Genomic DNA, 20,139 nt, shown 5'->3' on the forward strand with positions numbered 1-20,139 from the left:
TGCAGGTAGTTTTTGCATGGGGTAAAAGTGCGGGCTGAGTCTTGACCTGGCTGGCTCCATTACAGGATAGGCATCTCATACCACTCTGCAGTTTTCGTGGAGTTGGGCCAGCCTCTCGAGGACATGTGTTCATATCCCCTCAGTGGAGGGGACTATACACGGTCTGCGGGGCAGTGCAAGGGAAGTGTCCAGAAAGTGCCAGGGACAGTGTCCAGGCAGGTCCTTGGGTAGTGCCCAGGCACAACCCTCTCCCTGCTGTGTTGTGCATTCAGCTGAGCTCCCCTGAAGAGGTCTGCTTACCAGATATAATATGGCTTCGCAATTCTTGTGATATTTTCTGCTTGCATCACCAAACTCGCCACGGAAATGGGTGTGGAAAGTCCTGGCTTCCATTTCTACCTGTGAAAATAGACTCCTTCTGAGCAAATCCATTAGTAAGTCTTGGAGATCAACCAAACTCACATAATAAGACCATCTGTGAACTGTATCAACAGAAACAGATAGCTAGGCACCCATTTCTCTAAATGAGGTATGGAGGTGCTTGTGGAGTGGCTGGGGTATGGATGGGTGAGGATTAAAGGGCTTAACAGCCTTCAATACAACTGGAACAAGGTCCCAGAGAACTGCAACTGGCATTCTAACCATCTGACCTCGACACTCCGCCACTTCCTTGGCCATATCCAAACTACTTCTGGGGGTCGGTGGGCCCAACTCGATCCTACCCCAACCTCCTCAGAGTGAAAATAGTGCATTTAGAGGCCATTAAAAGAGTTGAGTCGATGGTTAAAAAGAAAAAGGAGGCTTATGTTCGGATGAGATTGGAGGGCTCAGATAGTGCACTAGAAAGCTTTAGATTGGCTAGGAGGGAGTTGAAGAGTGAGTTGAGAAGGGCTAAAAGAGGACATGAGAAGACTTTGGCTGATAGGATTAAGGAGAATCCTAAGGCGTTCTATAGGTATGTCAAGAACAGAAGGTTGGTCAGGGCAAGATTAGGGCCAGTTACAGACAGCAGGGGGAAGTTGTGTGTGGAACCGGAGGAGATTGGAGAAGTATTGAACCAATATTTCTCTTCGGTGTTCACGCAGGGGGACATGAATATAGCTGAGGAGGACATTGGGTTGCAGGGGTGTAAAATAGACAGTATTACGGTTGATAAAGAGGATGTGCTGGAAATTCTTGAGGGGCTGAAAATAGATAAGTCCCCTGGTCCGGATGGGATCTACCCTAGGATTCTCTGGGAGGCTAGAGAGGTGATTGCAGAGCCTCTGGCTCAGATCTTCAGGTCGTCATTGGTCTCTGGTGTAGTCCCGGAGGATTGGAGGATAGCGAATGTTGTCCCATTGTTTAAGAAGGGGAACAGAGACTTTGCCGGGAATTATAGACCGGTGAGTCTTACTTCTGTTGTGGGCAAGGTTTTAGAAAAAATTATTAGGGATAGGATTTATAGTTATTTGGAATGTAATGAATTGATTAGAAATAGTCAGCATGGTTTTGTAGCGGGTAGGTCGTGCCTTACTAACCTTATTGAGTTTTTTGAGAAGGTGACCAAAGAGGTGGATGGGGGTAAGGCAGTTGACGTGGTATACATGGATTTTAGTAAGGCGTTCGATAAGGTTCACCATGGTAGGCTTCTGCAGAAAATGCAGATGTATGGGATTGTGGGTAATCTAGGAAGTTGGATCAGGAATTGGCTATCAGATAGGAGACAGAGGGTGGTGGTGGATGGTAAATATTCATCATGGAGTGCAGTTACGAGTGGTGTGCCTCAGGGATCTGTTTTGGGGCCACTGTTGTTTGTAATTTTTATTAATGATCTGGATGAGGGTATAGTTGGGTGGATTAGTAAATTTGCTGATGACACCAAAGTTGGAGGTGTGGTAGATTGTGAGGAAGGGTGTCATAGTCTGCAGGGAGACTTAGATAGGTTGCAGAGCTGGGCCGAGAGGTGGCGGATGGAATTTAATGCGGAGAAGTGTGAGGTAATTCACTTTGGTAGGAGCAACAGATGTGTCGAGTATAGGGCTAACGGGAGGACTTTGAATAGTGTGGATGAACAGAGGGATCTAGGTGTGTGTGTACATAGATCCCTGAAGGTTGGGAATCAAGTAGATAAGGTTGTCAAGAAGGCGTACGGTGTCTTGGCGTTTATTGGTAGGGGGATTGAATTTAGGAGTCGCAGTGTAATGTTGCAACTGTACACTACTCTAGTGCGGCCGCACTTGGAGTACTGTGTGCAGTTCTGGTCCCCGCATTACAAGAAGGATGTGGAGGCGTTGGAGAGGGTGCAGAGGAGGTTTACTAGGATGTTGCCTGGTATGGTGGGGAGGTCCTATGAGGAGAGACTGAGGGATTTAGGGTTGTTTTCGTTGGAAAGAAGGCGGCTAAGAGGGGATCTTATTGAAACATATAAGATGATTAGAGGTTTAGATAGGGTGGATAGTGATAGCCTTTTTCCTCGGATGGAGAAAGCTAGCACGAGGGGGCATGGCTTTAAATTAAGGGGGGGTAGCTACAGGACGGATGTCAGGGGTAGGTTCTTTACCCAGCGGGTGGTGAGGGATTGGAATGCCCTGCCTGCTGCAGTTGTAAATGCGTCTAGTTTGGGGGCGTTTAAGAGATCTCTGGATAGGTTTATGGACGAAAAGGGATTGGTATAGGCTAGTGGGTCATTGTTTTTGTAACTGGTCGGCGCAACATCGTGGGCCGAAGGGCCTGTTCTGCGCTGTAATGTTCTATGTTCTATGTTCTATTTATTTGGAGATGGGAGGTGGACCTATTGAGTCGAAGAATGTCCCAGTTTGAGCTTCCTGCATTGATGGTGAAAATCTAATTCTGTGACTTTGAGCTATCCAGATATAGCTAGCTTCGACTGATGGTTTCGGTTATTTGGCTCTTTATGTATCTAATAGTGCTTCAGCATTGACTTGTTACCAGAATAAGAGTGCTGCTGCTTTCTAGCATGCTGGCAATCTGTGATACTTTGAACTGTCCTTTGACTTTTCCTTTTAGGATAGGAGGCTGGGTGTCATTCAATTATATGGTACAATGCATCAATGTACCAGTGTCCTGCACCGCCAGGCAGCCTCTTGGCCATTATTTTAATTTGAACTGTGAATTCAAATGGAAAGCGCAGTTAAGTTCTACTTCTAATAAATGAAAAATGCTCTGCATTTCAGTGTCAGGATGACTCAATGCTTCTAACAGCTGCTGAGCACATAAGCCACATATGATAGTTTAGTATTGTGGGAGCATCTGATTTTCAGAGGTGCTGTCCTTTGGCTGGCATCTGAAACATTTGCACGATCCATCTGTTCTACTTGTTTGGTTGGGCATTCTCGATCCCATGGCAATATATCAATAAAAACCAAGGAGCTTTTCTAGTGCCATGGCAAATATTATTTCTTCAACCAAACTCTTTCCCTTTTCATTCTGTGAGCTGGTTATACGTTCATAAGTTTGAATAGTGGAGCAGCTGGTCATGCAGAAGTCATTTTAGGATTTAGATTGACTGGTCTGCCGTGGATCTGATGTACTTAAAAATCATTTATAACTTCATATGTAGGAAAGAAAATTAATGTACAAATGTTAAAGACTGTGGCCAGAATTCTCCCAAAAACATTTGAAGTGTCGAGTTGACATGAAAATTGGGGTAATTCACATTGATTTTTTTCAATGGGAGTTCAGAGAAGAATCTCTGTACGCCGCAGAGGTCATGAGCATGAATATCTTTAGAAATCAATGGGCGGGGCCTGTTCTCGCGGGAAAGACAGGCAGCATAGCGCTGAGTGGGCAACTGTGCGTGTGCTGATCTTCAGCGCCGAGTTGGCACATGCGCAGTAGCCCCGCACTGCCAGCCTTCCAATTGTTAGCCAGCTGGACTGCTGGCCAGCCCCATGATCCCACAATGCCTACTGTCCGACTGCCCCCCCCCCCAACATTGCCGGGCCCAATTGCTAGCCCCCCAACTATGTTTTGTTTAATCAGGTTCTTGAAGTAATAAGTGAGTGAGTTTCAATAATAAGAGATGTGAGAGTATTCCATCCTAAGCAGCTTTGATCCTTTTTGATTCAATATCATCTTGGGTAATAACATGCATTATTCAAATTCTGGTTACAAGCACATGCTGTGTGTCCATTCCTTTTAAATAGTGTCTTGAATAAATACATTTTATCTTCTCATGTACACAAGTTTCAACTATTCCCAGGCCAGACCCAACCCCCACACTCCCCCCCACCCCCACTCCCCCAGTCTGTCCCAATCTTCAGTTCCCTCCCCCCGATTCTTCCCCCCGATTCTTCCCTCCGCCCCCCCCCCCCCCCCCCCGCAAAGACTGACCCCACGCCTACCCCATCCCAATCACTCGTCTCCCTCCTTCCCCCACAGAGCCTGTCTGCAGAGTGGCAGTGGGACCTCCTGCCCCTACCGACTGCCCCATGAGGCCCCATCCCATTAGGAGATGGGAGAATCGGCCCCTGTACATTTTTTCTTATTCACCTTTGGGACGTGGGCATTGCTGGCTGGCCATTCCTAGTTGTTCAAGGGCAATTGAGAGTCAACCACATTGCTGTGGCTCTAGAGTCACATGTAGGCCAAACCAGGCAAGGATGGCAGATTTCCTTCCCTAAAGAACATTATTGAACCAGAAGGGTTTATCCAACAATTGACAAGTTTCATGGTCATCAGTAGATCCTTAATTCCAGATATAATAGATAATATTCTGATTCCTCATATTATGTTACAATCTTCATATTCTCTTTCTACAAACAATATTTCAAGCCTGTTTGAGCCTGTTCTGTTGGTAGGTTTGATGATGGTCAAGCTGTACCTCAGGAACATTAACGTTAACGAAGTTTGGTGGTTGTGTTTGGGGTCCCATCCATCAGCTGGAGCAAAAACGGCAACATCACCATGGCCATTTCAAGACATATGATGGGATTTAGCTTTAATTGAGCATTTGTTGGGCTTCCTGAGGCTTGCAAGAGGATTTTCTCCCCAGCATCACTCCAATATTGGCAGCAGCGCCAACAGTGGTGGCCGCTGCTGGTACTGCAGTATGGCCTACCCCAGGGGTTGACACTGGAGGCCCAGGAAAATTGAGTGAGCAGATTCTGTGGGTCCAGACTGGTAGCCCCTGACAAGGGCAGTGATAGGGTGTTCAGGGGGTTGGGTGCAGGGCACCTGCAGGAGAGAGCAATTGAATTGAAGGTCAGAGGGATGTCTGGGTTCTTCCATTCCCGTTAGTGCCTTTATTGGGCACCAAGACCGGGCCAGAGAGGGCAATTCTGTGAGAGTCCAGGTCCACTGGTCAGGGCATTCCTGTCCCTGCCTGCCACTTGTTGAAGACTAGCGGCAGCAGGATGAAGACCTTAAGTTGCTCTCGTAAGGGCCTCAATTGGTCTCTGGATGGGAGGGCCATCCTTGAGTCTTCCTTGCCCAGACTTGATCAGAGGAAAGTGGGAAGGCAGCAGAATATCCACCCTGCACCTTTTCTCTGTCTCCAAATCAACCTCCAGGGAGTGGGGCAACAGTAAATTCCACCCAGGGCTTCTGTAACTACTTTATTAAATCTCAGGATTAGACAATAGAAATGTATAATATCTTTAAGAAGCACAGTGTTATCTACATTTTGTGTCTAATGTGCATTAATTTACAACACCACGTTGCGTCTGCCTAACACTACAATCATTATGGATACTAATTGCAGAAACTGTTACCTTGCAATGCATTAATGACTTTGTAGAGCTAATGAAATAATAACAATAAATAAATATTTATTCTTATACAATAATATTATTTTCCATGGTAACAGCGTGGTGGAACATTAAATTTTGAATTTGATATACATATAATCACCTCCATGTATACCTGCACCACAATTCAGAAGATTGTAATTGAGTTATTTTTGTTGATTTGATTCTCAGGTATATGACAGAATTCCCTGTTACAGAGATTGCAGTCAGTACAGCTGGATAGCTGAACCTTGGTCTGTTTGCAGAATCAACAACAGAGAATCAACACGCAGTTGTGGTGAAGGTGTACAGACTCGAAAAGTGAGGTGAGTGGAGGAAACCTAAATTGAAGAATTTTAAGTGCTCTTTTGATTTGAACTCCCAATACAGTATTCTGGTTCTTGTTTTGTTAGAATAAACAGCATGTTTGAAGGTACAAAAAGGGTCTCTGTCTTTCTACTGCATTCAAATTATTTGTTGTGGCTTTGTTTAATCAGGTTCTTGAAGTAATAAGTGAGTGAGTTTCAATAATAAGAGATGTGAGAGTATTCCATCCTAAGCAGCTTTGATCCTTTTTGATTCAAATATCATCTTGGGTCTGTGAACTAGTGTAATAACATGCATTATTCAAATTCTGGTTACAAGCACATGCTGTGTGTCCATTCCTTTTAAATAGTGTATTGAATAAATACATTTTATCTTCTCATGTACAGAAGTTTCAACATTCCAAAAAGGTAGTATGTATATCAAAGGATCTTATTTTCATCTTACTTTCAAAGATTTTGCGGGTGATTCACCCATCCTGCAACACTGAGCTTTTTAGCACAGCGAGCTGGGAAATTTAGGGCAGCGCCCGATCTGCCCGTACCCCGCTGGGCGTCCAACCCCAAGCACGACTCCCAGATTTGACGGAAATTGGCACAATGCCACATGATTTATGGAAATTGAAATTTATATGTAATTAACAGGCCGGGTCTGTCTCCAATCTGTGAGTCTCTCACCTCTCCTGCCACCAGGAGTGTTTCACTCCAGTGGAGTTTACAGTAGCACCTCACTTTTGGGAAGCTGTGGCCTGACCCCGCTGGAGTGACGGGGGTGCAATTAGGGCCCCCCAGAGGGTCGGGCACTGGTGGGGGGAGGGTGCCTTCTGCACATTAGTAACTTGCCAATGCTAGCCTGAGCTCCATAGCAGTGCCCAAAGGGTGAAGTGCCAATGTCCAGGGGGCACCTTGGCACAGTCCACCAAGCATTGGGCAGTGCAAGGGGGGCAGGGCCTGTTAGGGACAGCTTCCAATGGGGGCAGGGCCATATGGGCGAACAGTAGGGGTAGGGGGTCTTGCTGCCACTCTGAACTTTGGGCTGAGTGACAGAGGGAGGGAGGCCAGCGATTGGGATTGGCTATCTGGCCTGATCTCTGCTTTCACCCTCACCGGTCGGGTTGCTCAGCCCCCACCCTCATTCTCAGCCCCGGCCTCTGGTTGCTTTGGAGTAAATGAATTTTCAAAGCAAAGCTTGGTTTTCAAAATGTAGTCAGGTCAGACTTTTAACGACAAAATTATCCTTTCCAGTCGCACCTATCCAGATATACACTCCTCATGCTGAAAGCAGTGCCTTTTCAAACAACTCACCACTACAACCCAGTAACATTGCCTGATTTATTTATAGCTCTGATGGTCCCTTTGGCTGCTGCACTCTACAATCAATATCCCAAAATTTCTCTCAGTTTGTGAAGTTTAGTTATTAGTCACAAGTAGGCTTACATTAACTCTGCAATGGTGTCACTGTGAAAATCCCATAGGTGCCACACTCTGTCACCTGTTTGGGTACACTGAGGGAGAATTTAGCGTGGCTAATGCACTTAACCAGCATGTCTTTCAGACTGTGGGAGGAAACCAGACCATCTGGAGGAAACCCACACAGACACGGGGAGAACATGCAGAATCTGCACAGACAATGATTCAAGCCGGGAACTGAACCCAGATCCCTGGAGCTGTAAGGCACCACTATGCCATCATGCCTTCGTAGTTTCACATGAAAATGCATCAATTAATGTGATAGGATCGCAAGAAAAAATCTGTGTCCTCACACTTTTAGATCTTGGAGGCCAATAGCCTTGTGTGGTTCAGAAAATGGAAATAATGTAAGATTTTTATCTTAAAAAAAGGTCCAATTTGAAAGACTGGGGCAGAAACAAAGAGACGTGGAGAGGTTATATGTAGACAAATCTTTCAACAATACCCATGTGGAGAAAGGTGAATGTTTGATGAATGACCTTGGTGGTGGGACCGGGCAGCTCCATTGTCCTGTACAACAATCAGAGCCACTCTCACCATTAGTTTAATGCATTGTAAATTCAGCCAGGACATGTCCAGTGGCATATTTCTGTAATGGAGAAATATCTGTCTATAATCGCTTACATTAAAGAAATCCACAGCCACTCCAATTGGCTAATAATGTGTTTGAAGAAAATATCATACTACACAAATGTAAAATAATGTTGAATATTCTTTGTAATGATGTAATATTTATAAAGCTGAGGGTTGTGAGATACCAGGATGATTATTCATCATCTCCTGGTTATTATTGTTAGCCCAACTATTGGACGAATTGATTTCCAATATGATATTTCCCAATTTTAGGCTTTTTTTAAGTCAGATTTTATTTTGTGTGCTGTTTAATAAACAGTTTGTTAGCTGATTCAAATTGGGGAGATGGTGGAAGGGGGCATGTATGGTGTACGATTCAACTGAATGGTGACTGCACAGATTGATCTAATGAAACCATTTTTCTGATCAATGCAAGGGAAATGTACCCTCCACTTCCAAACCCAAACTCACAGGAACACAAGGTGGTGTTAATGAGCAACAGCCCCTGCTTTGAGTAGTCCTGCCCATTCAGCGTTTGATGCTGTGTTTGTGTTTGGAGCTGGGGCTACACCTCTGGACTGCTCACTTCTCACTTGGGTGGCTGGACCTCAAGCCTCGACGTCTACATATGCTTCTGGTTTGCTGCCTGGTTGCTACTGCTAGCTTTATCTGGCCTGCCCTGTCCTCTGCTCTCACCCTCGATTTCTGGCCTCCCCCTCGCCCTTGCCAGTCTGATTGCCGCCCCCCTGCTCTCGCTCTCTGCCATGACCTCTGGTCGAATGACCCCATTGCTCCCCGAAAACTACGCAAATTTGGAGCTCCCATGCTCTGACTGGGGCTCCCAAACTATGACCCCGAGCTGCAGCATTGTATGTTTCATTGTAATTCTACCTCCGAGAGTCCCCTCTCCTTCAGAATCTGCTTCTGCACTGACATAATCTGATGCTGATTCCATTGCACTGACTCCCTGCTCCATATCCAGCTTTCTTATTGCTTCTTTCGTGCCCATTATCCAAACTTGATGCCAGTGTTTAGCCTTGGTAATTCCCTGGTACTGTTGTAAATTGGCTGAGTTATTTGACCTGTCTTTCATCCTTTCTCTCTTTCTCTGAAGCTAACCAAGTATGGTCGTTTTGAGTAGGTATCAAAAGCAATGGATCAGTTTTAGTTATTCTGTAACCAGTTTTTCTGAGCTGCATTTATTGATGTTATGAAATATTAGAATTATAAAGCCAAGCATCTATTGAATGTTGGTTCTGACTTCTTCAATCAGGTGATGATCATTGGTGCAGTATTGCAGGGCAAAACCAGTTGAAATATTGTTATGTTGCAGGATAGATAGTAGGTTAATGTAATGCTCCTTCATTTGACGGTGGTAGCAGAGAGAGGAAGAAACTAGGGCACTTCTGTCAAAGCTCAACTACGTTATACAGAAGAGACAATTGACAAGCTGTGCTCTGCTGCTCCTGACAGCAGACAGTTGAGGATCCTGTTGTTGTAGATCATGATGATACTTCTCCAGTGGCAGCTGGGCCATTTCCGCAGCAATGCCAAACTCCAAAGCTGTTTGCAGGGCGCAGTGCACTTCAACTCAGATGATGGCTTTGTGTCTCACCAGCGATCCTGATGAGTTACGGACTCCTGCGGTCCTTTTCCATTTTGGAAGTCAGAGCTGCAAAGCTCCAATTGCTGTGTGAGCTATTCATCTTTAAGGTGACGGATGAGAAACGACTGCAATATAGAAATGGTAAAACATCCGACGGCGCCCCAGCAACAGGAGTCTGCTCCATTTCACATATCTCATGCTGGTCGGAAAGCTCGGTTACTTTTCACAATAATAGATGCTTGTTTTTTTGTCTCCCTAGATGTGTGAATAACACAGCTGATGGGCCTGGAGAAAATGTGGATGATGCATTGTGTGATTATGATGAGATGCCAGTTGGAGCCCGCCAGTGTTCCCTCCCCTGTCCAAATGACTGTGTGATGTCCGACTGGGGCCACTGGAGTATTTGTCCAGAAGTGGGTATTTGTTTAGAATGCATTTGATAAATTTAGAAATAATAATCACATGACTGTCGTTCATATACTTAGAATGTGTTCCCAAAATTGAAGTCAGTCAGATTTTCAGTGTAAGGAACATTTGATCATGGTGCCACTAGCTGAAATAGATGCTGTCAAATTAATTGTAAATATATTGTGTGCAAATACTGTGTATAGTCCAGCTGAACAATTTGCACCTGAATAAGCCATCACCTCAGGATATACAGCATAGACACCAGATCATACCTAAAGCAAAATAACTGGATAGCAGTCAACCTGATGAATTGTTTTACTATAGAATCCCTGAAACAGCATTTCTTTTCTTGTCCAATTGTTGGATGCTGCTGTTAATGTGATAAATCCAAATTGGGTGTACCATTGCAACATAGAAAAGTTACAGCACAGAAAGAGGCTAAGAAAGAAAAATTAAAATAAAATCTAATCCCACCTTCCAGCATCTGGCCCAGAGCCTTATAGGTTACAGCACTTTAGATGCAGATCCAGGTACCTATTGATTAAATTGTGTGTTTTTGCCTCCATCAGCAAATGAGGCAGTGAATTCCAGACAACCAGCACCCTTTGAGTGAAGAAGATTTTCCAATCATCCTGAGTGGCTTGGTGGCATTGCTGCCTCACAGTGCCAGGGACCCGGGTTGGATTCTGGCTTGAGTCACTCTCTGTGTGGAATCTGCACATTCTCCCCTTGTCTGTGTGGGTTTCCTCTCACAGTCTGGAATACGTGCCAGTTAGATGCATTGGCCATGTTAAAATGAAGCGGTGCTGGAGTGTGATGAGTAGGGGATTTTCACAGTAACTTCACTGCAGTGTTAATGTAAGCCTACTTGTGACATGAATAAATAAACTTTAAATCTATGCCCCCCCGGTAATTGACCTGTCTGCGAAGGGAATCAGGGCACCCCAGTTGACTTTAACTAGGCCCCACATAATTTTGTGCACCTCAATCAGGTCACCCTTCGGCCTCCGACGTTCTAAGGAAAACAACCCCAGCATATCTAATCTTTCCTCATAGCTGTAATTTTCAAGCCCTGGCACCATTCTTCGAAATTTCCTCTGTAGTTTCTCCAGATCCGATGTGCCCTTCCTATAATGTGGTGAGCAGAACTGTATACAAAATTCCAGCTGTGGCTTAACCAGTGTTTTACACAGTTCCATCATTACATCCCTGCTTTTGTTTTCAATACTTCATCCAATAAAGCAAAGCATCCCATTTTCTTTCTTTACTACCTTATTCACCTGTTCTGCTATATTCAAGGGCCTGTGGACATGCACTCCAAGGTCTTTCACTAACTCTATACTTCCGAATAGTAACCATTTTTGAGTATTCCCTTGCTATGTTTGCTGTCTCCAAAGGCTCACACCTGCCTGGATTGAATTCCATCTACCCCACCAAACCATTAATATCACTCTGGAGTTGACAGATATCCTTTTCACTATCAACTATGCATATTCTCCTCATGTCTGCATGGGTTTCCTCCCACAGTCCAAAAATGTATGGGTTAGGTTGATTGGCCATGCTAAAATTGCCCCTAGTGTTCTGAGATGTATAGGTTAGAGGGATTAGTGGGTAATTATGTAGGGATATGGGGGTAGGACCTGGGTGGGATTGTGGTCAGTGCAGGCTCGATGGGCTGAATGACCTCTTTCTGCACTGTAGGGATTCTAAGTTCTTATGCTATTTGGAATGCAAGTAGTCTTGTGTTGTAATTCACTCAGGCTGACATCTCATTTTTAGATATACCTGGTGCTGCTCTTGGTATGCCTTGCTGTACTTTTCATTGAATCAGTGTTGATGCCTTGGCTTGATGTTAAGGTAGAGTTGGGAATATGCTGGGCTTTGTGGTTGAGTACAATTCAAGAAGGCAGCTCACCACCACCTTCTCAAGGGCAATTAGGGATGAGCAATAAATGCTGGTCCAACCAGTGATGCCCACGTCCTATGAATAAAGTTTTAAAAATCTTAATCATTTTCCGTAATGATGCTAAATCTAATTGATATATGGTCACTATCTACTAAATGGTCATCCACTGTTACTACATCCATTTGCCTAGCTTCATTTCCAAAGAGTAGATCTCTCATTGGCAGTTTTACGGGCTGGCTAAGAAACATCTCTAGAACACAGTTCAAATGTTTTGTGCCCTCTGTGGCTTTCACATTGTGTGTATCCCTGTTGATATTAGGCTAGTTGAAGTGCTCAACTACTCTTGCTCTATTGCCCTATTTATTGGTTTTACACCTGGAAATTTACCTACAAGTTTTTCTTACATTTCCCACTTCTGAAAAGATCTACCTCACATTAAGTTGATCTTTCTCTACACCCTAGATATGACCATAATATTACATTCTGCACTCTCTCCTTTCTTTCTCTATATATGGTATGCTTTGTCTGCATAACACACAAGAAACAATACATGTGACAATAATAAATCAAATCAAAGCTCACTTTTTGCGGATCTATAGAATATTCTAATATCATCATCGACTCTTTTATTCCTGAGCTCAACCCTTATGGTTTCATTCAATGACTCATCCTTCCTCATAGCTGTAATTAATTATTTAACTAATAATACCCTGCAAAATACTGCAGATGCTGGAAAGCTGAAATAAAAACAGGAAAGGCTGGATAAGCTCAGCTTCTCAGGCAGCATCTTTTTTCTCATTCACTTGTGGGACATGGGCATCGTTGGCTGGCTAGCATTTATTGCCAATCCCTAGTTGCCCTTGTTCATTGGGCAGTTGAGAGTGTACCACATGCTATGGCTCTGGAATCATGTAGAGGCCAAACCAGGTAAAGATGGCAGATTTCCTTTCCTAAAAGATATTAGTGAACCGGATGTTTTTTTTCCAACAATCAACAGTGGTTTCATAGTTATCAGTAGATTCTTAATTCCAGGTATTTTTTATTGAATTCAAATTCCACCATCTGCCATGGCGGCATTCATACCTAGGTCCCCAGAACATTAGCTAAGTTTCTGCATTAACAATCTAGTGATAATACCACTAGGCCACCACCTCCCCTGTGGAGAGATGAACATAATTAACATTTTGAGTCCACCTGACCCTTCTGCAGCACCATCATTTTTAGACCCTTCTGCACCCCCACCATTATTCAATAGATTATTAATGCAGAAACTCAGCTAACATTCTGGGGATGTTAGCTGTCCTGTCTGAATGTGTCCAGAAATATTGAGTGCTGCTTTTATTCTCTTTAAGCCAAGTTTCAAAAATAGCAATTGTATCAAGCTGCCATGTGTCTGTCTGTGTCCTCAGCTCTTTGGCTTTGTTTGCTGCACTCTTTGTATTCAAATAGATACATTTTGACGCTGCCAAATTCCTTCGCTGTACACCTTTTAACCATTGCTTCTTCAGTCACTTGCAAATTTTCTGTACCCATTCCCTGCTCTGAATTAGTCCAATATGAATCTGCCATCAGGTTCCCATCTCAGATGAAGTTATATCATTGAAAAATATTAATCAACTAATTAAACGACAAAAATCTAGTTGCACAAAATGTGCTCTAACTATGGGCAGGATTTAGGGCAACCTGTCGCGTGTTTCGTGGTAGTGTGAGACAGCACACCATTGTCCAGCGACAGGACTTCTGGTCCCGCCATTATCGATGAGGTTTTCTGCTGAATGCACCCCTTGCCTCCATGAATCCCATGGTGGGTGTGTACTGTCAGTGGAACTGAAAGATCCTGCCAGCACGAATGGCCAGGAGGTTCACTCCTTCACTTTAGAAATTTAAATTTGCTTTCTCAAGGGCAGTTGGGGATGAGCAATAAGTTCTGACTTTGCCAACGATGAGTAAATTTTAAAAAAAATCTTGCCACATCATTGGTGATTAAATGTTCCTTTTAAGTGAGAACTGGAGATAGCGGCATTTGATGGAACCTTCTCCTTTCTTTGTCATTCATTTTAAGTTATTTAAGCTGAATATAAGAACATAACATAAGAACATAACATATGAAACCATTACAGTAGCAACATTACACCGCTGTGTTCACTTTTAAGATTTGGTGTTGCAATTGGACTGGAAAACTGAGGTGAAATTGCTGAAATCTGCTTTGTGAGTCCCCCAAAATAATCTAAGCCTCTATATTGCAAGAATGCAATTCATTTAAAACAATGTTATTTATTCTGAGCTTGACATTTTAGCTCCTTCCTAAACAGGAGAAAAAAGTAATTAGTGGGTAACCACGAGCTGCTGTAGCTTTTTAATGGTTTCTAAGGCAAGTCGCCGCTTAAGCGTCTTATTATGATAAGTTCAGATTCCCTCTGCAGTTCTGCAAATCGTAGCTGGAAGCGACTAAATACCAATATGTAAATATAATGTGAGCAGCTGACTGGAGTAGTTTTAAATACCGTTGAATTCCATTGTCTTTTTAATTACGGGCTGTTTGCCATTTGCACCTTCCCAGAGAGTAACAGATTGCTTTAGGTAACTGTTGATTGCTGTGCTTAATTATGGAGCCCCATCTGCCTTAATGAGTTAACCTTAGTCAGAAGGAGCAGTCACTTCTACTTCCGTGTTGCAGCAGACACAGTTCAAAGTCTGATGCACCAACAGATTGCACTGCTGCTTCGCAGCCTTGTTAATATCAAAGAGCTATCATTTGAAATTTTAAGGAAATTACTTTTCAGTTGTTAATTCTAATTAAAGTGTACTCAGGTCAAAGGCAAAAATAACTACCTAGCACATTTAACAACTTTTGATAAGAGCATGTCATTCATTCAATCCTTATCACATAGTTAATGATGTACTGTCTTGCTTTCAACATAGCAACATCTAGAAAAAGAAACTTCCCAAATAGTCTCCTGGAGCTGTACTTTTATTTCCTTGCAAAATATGGAACAATTTCCCACAAAGTGACCAAATTAAGATGCCACTCGGAATCATGGTGTTTAGATTGATACAGAACAGGATTGTAACAGAAAACAATTAAAATTAAAAGTGTGACATTTAAAGAAGGCAGTTCAAGTTCATAAAATCAACTTGCAACTATCTACCTGGTATCTTGAACATAGAAAAAAAATGACCTAAGGTGCTTCTTTGGGACATAAGACGAGAAAAGACACCAATGGGGTGGGATTTTACGGCCTCGCTCGGTTGACGTTATAAAATCCTGCCCGAGGCCAACAGAGGTTTCCATTCTGGGAACCTCTCTTGCCATGATTCCGGGGTGGATGAGGTGATAGAGTTTCGGCCCAAGTCTTCGAAGTTAATAGATAGATAACTGAATAAATGATCAGAGAGGTGGGTTTTACATGGGATCTTAAAGGGCTCAGGAATCCAAAGGTACAGTGAAGGGAGATGGATGCACCAAAGGCCACAGTTAGAGAAGTAGAGAATTTTGGAGGGATTTGTTCAGTAAACCTCACAATGAGGTTCAGAGACTTGAAGGTTGAACATCGCAAGTGTTTATTGGTAACGCATAATTATAGACATAAATACAAAATATAGCCTAGTCCAGGAGGTAACATCATGCTGACTTCCACTCGTGTTTCTCCATTTCATTTTTGCCTCCTGTCTACTGACACAGATCTCTCAATATCCCATGTTAACCACTGTTTTGCAGAACACCCTTATGCTATACGCCCAACCCCAAGTCTTTAACCAACATATAGAATAATGTTTATTTATGTGCTACCTTTTTCCACCCCCCTACTCCCACCTATATGTCCTTGTGCTCCTTTGTCCCTCATAACCTTATCTAGCTTCACCTTGAATTTGTCTATGCTATTTGCCTCAATGACTACTACATTCTAATCACTCTGTAGGTAAATAAGTTTTCCTGAATTTGTTATTGGATTTATAAGTGACTATTGTACATTTAGGACCCCTACTTCTGATCTAGCATGAATATAGAAACATCTTCTCTGTGTCTACGCTATCAAACCCTTTTGTAATCTTAAAGATCTCAAGGTCACCCCTCTGTCTTTGCTAGAATGAAGAACACCTTCTTGTTCAATCTTCCCTAAGTGATCCCTTAGTTCTGCCGTTGCTCTTGTAATTTTTTTGCACCTTCTCCAATGCATCAATATACTTTTCATAATATGACAAAGAAAAATGTTCACAGTACTCCAAATGTGGGCTAATAAATGTTTGATACTAATTGAATGTAACCTTTCTAGTTTTCAAATAACTCCATCCAGAAATGAACCCCATTGATTTATTTGCTTTTGTATGGCCTTGTTAACATGAGTTGCTACTATTGCTAATTGTGTATCTGCACTCTGACTCCTCTGTTCATTGATCTCATTCAGAAATATATTTTTCAAGAATTACGTGGCTTCCATTATTCTTCTGAGCAAAATATATTACTAAAATATAATACTATACTGACATATAACTAATTCCAAGCCCATGCTTCAAGTGTATTAATGTCTTCCTTATGTTATCACACTTCTCCAAATATTGCATTACCTTTACCCACTCTTTATGGGACTTCTTCAAAGGATTCAACAAGGATGGTTATACAGGGTCTTCTATTCTGGAATCCATGCTGACTCCCCTTTATCAGACTTGCAGTTTCTAGATGCCTTTATAACTACATTGAGTAAGAATTCTATTTATTTTTTACCACTCTTATTAGCTGATTTTTCTCTAGTTCCCTGGTTTTGTTCGATATTCCATGTTATTTATAGAAATCATATTAGCAGTCCACTGGTTCTATTCTGTTTTATAATTACTTTTAAACATATGTTCTGTTGCTTCCTTGATTTTTTTTTGGCAATACACGTGGAGAAGGGGTTTTATTTTATCTAATTTGTTTATCAATTGTCTTTCTCCATTCTATCTTAAATGTCTTCATATATGTTTTGTCCTCTTTTTCTAATGTCTTCATGTCTGCCATGTTTGTCACCCAGAAAATATCGAGGTAAAGTCATTTCTGACGTTTTGCGATCTTTACCTGTAGGTTTACCATGGATATCACTTTGTAGTCGTGTTGTGATTTTTCTTTCGGTTTTATGTGTTTTTAGAGTAGTTCTTTAATTTCATTTTTATATTTCCTGTTAACTCAGTTTCATTGTTTCCCATTGTCTTCCTAATTTTTCTTTATTTTTCTCCTTTTTCCTTCTTTGTCATTCTCTCCCTAGTTGCTTATGTACTTAGTGCATGTTTTTTGCTTTAGTTTCGTTGAATTTAATGGCTAGCTTCTTCTTATCTTTTAGTGGGGTACATTTTTCCTGGACTCTTATTGATCCATGATTTTAAATGTTTCCCACTGCTGTTTTATTTCTTTGTTTGTCAGGAATGATTTCCAGTGCATTTTCGACAGGATCATTTATCTTCCTTTAAGGAGAGACTTTTTTTTTGTTGTTTGTTATTTTGGTCTTTATCTTGCATATGTCCATCTCAAAGTTTATCTTAAATATGAACAATAGTGCCGTTTGGGAGTTTGATATACCTATGTTTCAGGGATGGACTCTGGACAAAATAGGATTCAAAAAGAATTGGGAGATATGGGTGATGCGGGAAAGAGGGAAGAGATCTGTGATGGACTCATTATGAATCCAGTTCCTGGAAGGTGACAAGGCTATGAACATGGGTTAGAGAATTTATATTGAGGGTGAGATATAGACAAAATTCAAAGTGAATTCAAAGGAACTGGGATACTTCAATTACTAAGAATGTTTGATGCAAAATTTAGGAATGAATAGAGGAAAGGCTTTCCCTACCATTTAGATCAGTCTTAGATTGTGAAGTTGGTTTGGAAAGGAATATTTCAAAGAAATCTGAGAAAAGTGGGAGATGGTGAGGTGCTTAAAAGGAGACAAAATACTAACGGAATAGAAGAGAAAACAAGTTGTGACTCTAGGATTGTAGCACCACAGTGACAATTTTGCGAGGTCAGATAATCACAAGTATTGGCTTTGGCAAGGAACAAGAAAGATGGGTTTCAGACAGAGTCACCGTTTCAATTCAAATACCCACAGTATGGGTCCAGAATGACAATCTGAAGTGAGGTGTGTGGAGGATCATTGATTGGTCCACTGGTCGGGTCCAATAGAGCAAGTTAAGTGGGGTGAACAGAATGGGAAGGCGATTGGCAAGGGGATGACTGGGTGGAGAGGTCAGAGAGGGGAGGAAGAAGTTGCAGCCTGCAGGAAGTAAATGGAAAGTGCTTCAATGAGTGCCTCAGAATATTTCAAAAGATGACCAGAAAATAACTATATGTTTATGCAAAGAGGATTCAAAGTGAGAACAGCGAGAGGAAAATAGGAATGAAGTGGAGTAATAATGGATTTATATTTGAGTGGAGTAAGTACCCAGAAATTAAAAGAGGCACAATTGAGTGGTGATAAATGGAATGAGAATGAAAGATAAATGGGCTAGAGAAGCATAAGAGGGGCCAAGGAAAATAACTGAGCTTGGGCCTGGAATGGATGCCGAAGCAAATAAATAATTGAACGTAGAAAGAATGTAGGGTACATAGACATAGCACGTCTTGGTTGTTAACAGAGACACTTCCAAATAGCTTCTGGTGCTTTCGATTGGATGGATCTATATTATTGGACTTATTACGCTCTGTTCCTAATGTTGAAATAAATATTTCAATATTTAATTAACCAGTGACGAGCCACAAGTGCATAATTTTAAAAGACCAACGGTGCCAATGAAAAGTAACAATGGCATGCATTTAGATTGCATCCTTAATGTAGTAAAGTATCCTAAACTTCACCAAAAATTGAAACAATTCACAAAAGAGTTTACAAATTCAACATAAGTTCTGTTTTTAAAGTGAACCTTCCTCCGTGATTTATTGCTCACAGCACCAATCCCCAGTCTGCCCTGATGAGTTCTCATTCCCTGCTGGTTTAAGCTTAAGTCCTTGTTTAACAACACATCCACAACAATGATAGCAAAAAATCTCTTCAGTAATCTCCAAATCTGACACACTGTGGGCCAGCACTGTCCAAGCGCCTTCTCCCCTCCCTGCCCCACTCAAAATCGTCCAGACTCTTGGCTGAAAGTTCAGAACTGAATGAAGCACCGATTCTATAAAATGTCATTCTTTCATTTTGATCTCATTTAGAATGCAACATTAACAGGAATTAAACTAAGTAGTTATCTCTTAATGGCGGCGAATCTCTGGAGCTGCTGGTGCAAATGTGATTCCTGATGGCCATTGAATTGAGTGTGAGGGCCTTAACGGGATTCTCATTGGGTATTAAACACTTTGCAAAATCATCTACCCCACTCCGCAGGCCCTGATTAATTTCTCACCCAGAGCGTGGCAGCAACCCAATGAATATGCATGAATAATCACTTCCATGTAATTACTCTGGTATGCAACCATCCTCCCCGCCCCAGTGCAGGCTGTCCAGAAGATGCCAGAGGGATGTGTGGGCCCGGGCTTGGGGAGAACAGCTTGATCTCTGGACTCTTCCTGGGATAGGGGTCTCATAGCTAGACTTTTTATAAATATATAAAAAGGAAGAGGCTGGCTAGGGTGAACGTTGGACCCTTAGAGGATGAGAAGGGGGACTTAGTGGTAGGGGATGGGGAAATGCTTGAGGTCTTGAATAACTTTTTTGTTTCGGTCTTCATGGAGGAGGACGTGAATAATTTTCTGGGTGTTAGCAATGGAAAGGTGGTAGGACTGGAGGGTCTCAATGACATTATTGTTACTAGAGAGGCGGTGCGCGACAGACTGGAGGGACTGATTGTGGACAAGTCCCCAGGACCGGATGGAATGCATCCGAGGGTTCTGAAAGAAATGGCGGAGGTGATAGTGGATGCCTTGGTGGTTATTTTCCAAACGTTGCTGGATTCCGGGGAAGTGCCGGAAGATTGGAAAACAGCTAATGTTATGCCGTTGTTTAAGAAGGGTGGCAGGCAAAAGGCAGGGAATTATAGCCGGTTAGTTTAACGTCTGTTGTAGGTAAAATGTTAGAATCCGTCATCAAGGAGGAAATAGCGAGGCATCTTGAGGGGAATTGCTTGATAGAGCAGACGCAGCACGGTTTTGTTAAGGGA

At 42.4% G+C, this 20,139-nt stretch overlaps 1 protein-coding gene across 1 annotated transcript in view; it reads left to right on the forward strand.

Moving 5' to 3' along the window:
* The window catches only part of thsd7ba (thrombospondin, type I, domain containing 7Ba), a 769,281-nt gene that overhangs the window by 636,356 nt on the left and 112,786 nt on the right, over nt 1-20,139 (forward strand). Inside the window, exons 16-17 of the mRNA XM_080198282.1 lie at nt 5,922-6,055; nt 9,961-10,114. Coding sequence (XP_080054408.1) covers nt 5,922-6,055; nt 9,961-10,114 — 288 coding nt within the window. The remainder of the gene's footprint in view (nt 1-5,921; nt 6,056-9,960; nt 10,115-20,139) is intronic.

Source organism: Carcharhinus amblyrhynchos, chromosome 11, assembly GCF_965287045.1.
Source record: "Carcharhinus amblyrhynchos chromosome 11, sCarAmb.v2.hapA, whole genome shotgun sequence".
Lineage (NCBI taxonomy): Eukaryota > Metazoa > Chordata > Chondrichthyes > Carcharhiniformes > Carcharhinidae > Carcharhinus > Carcharhinus amblyrhynchos.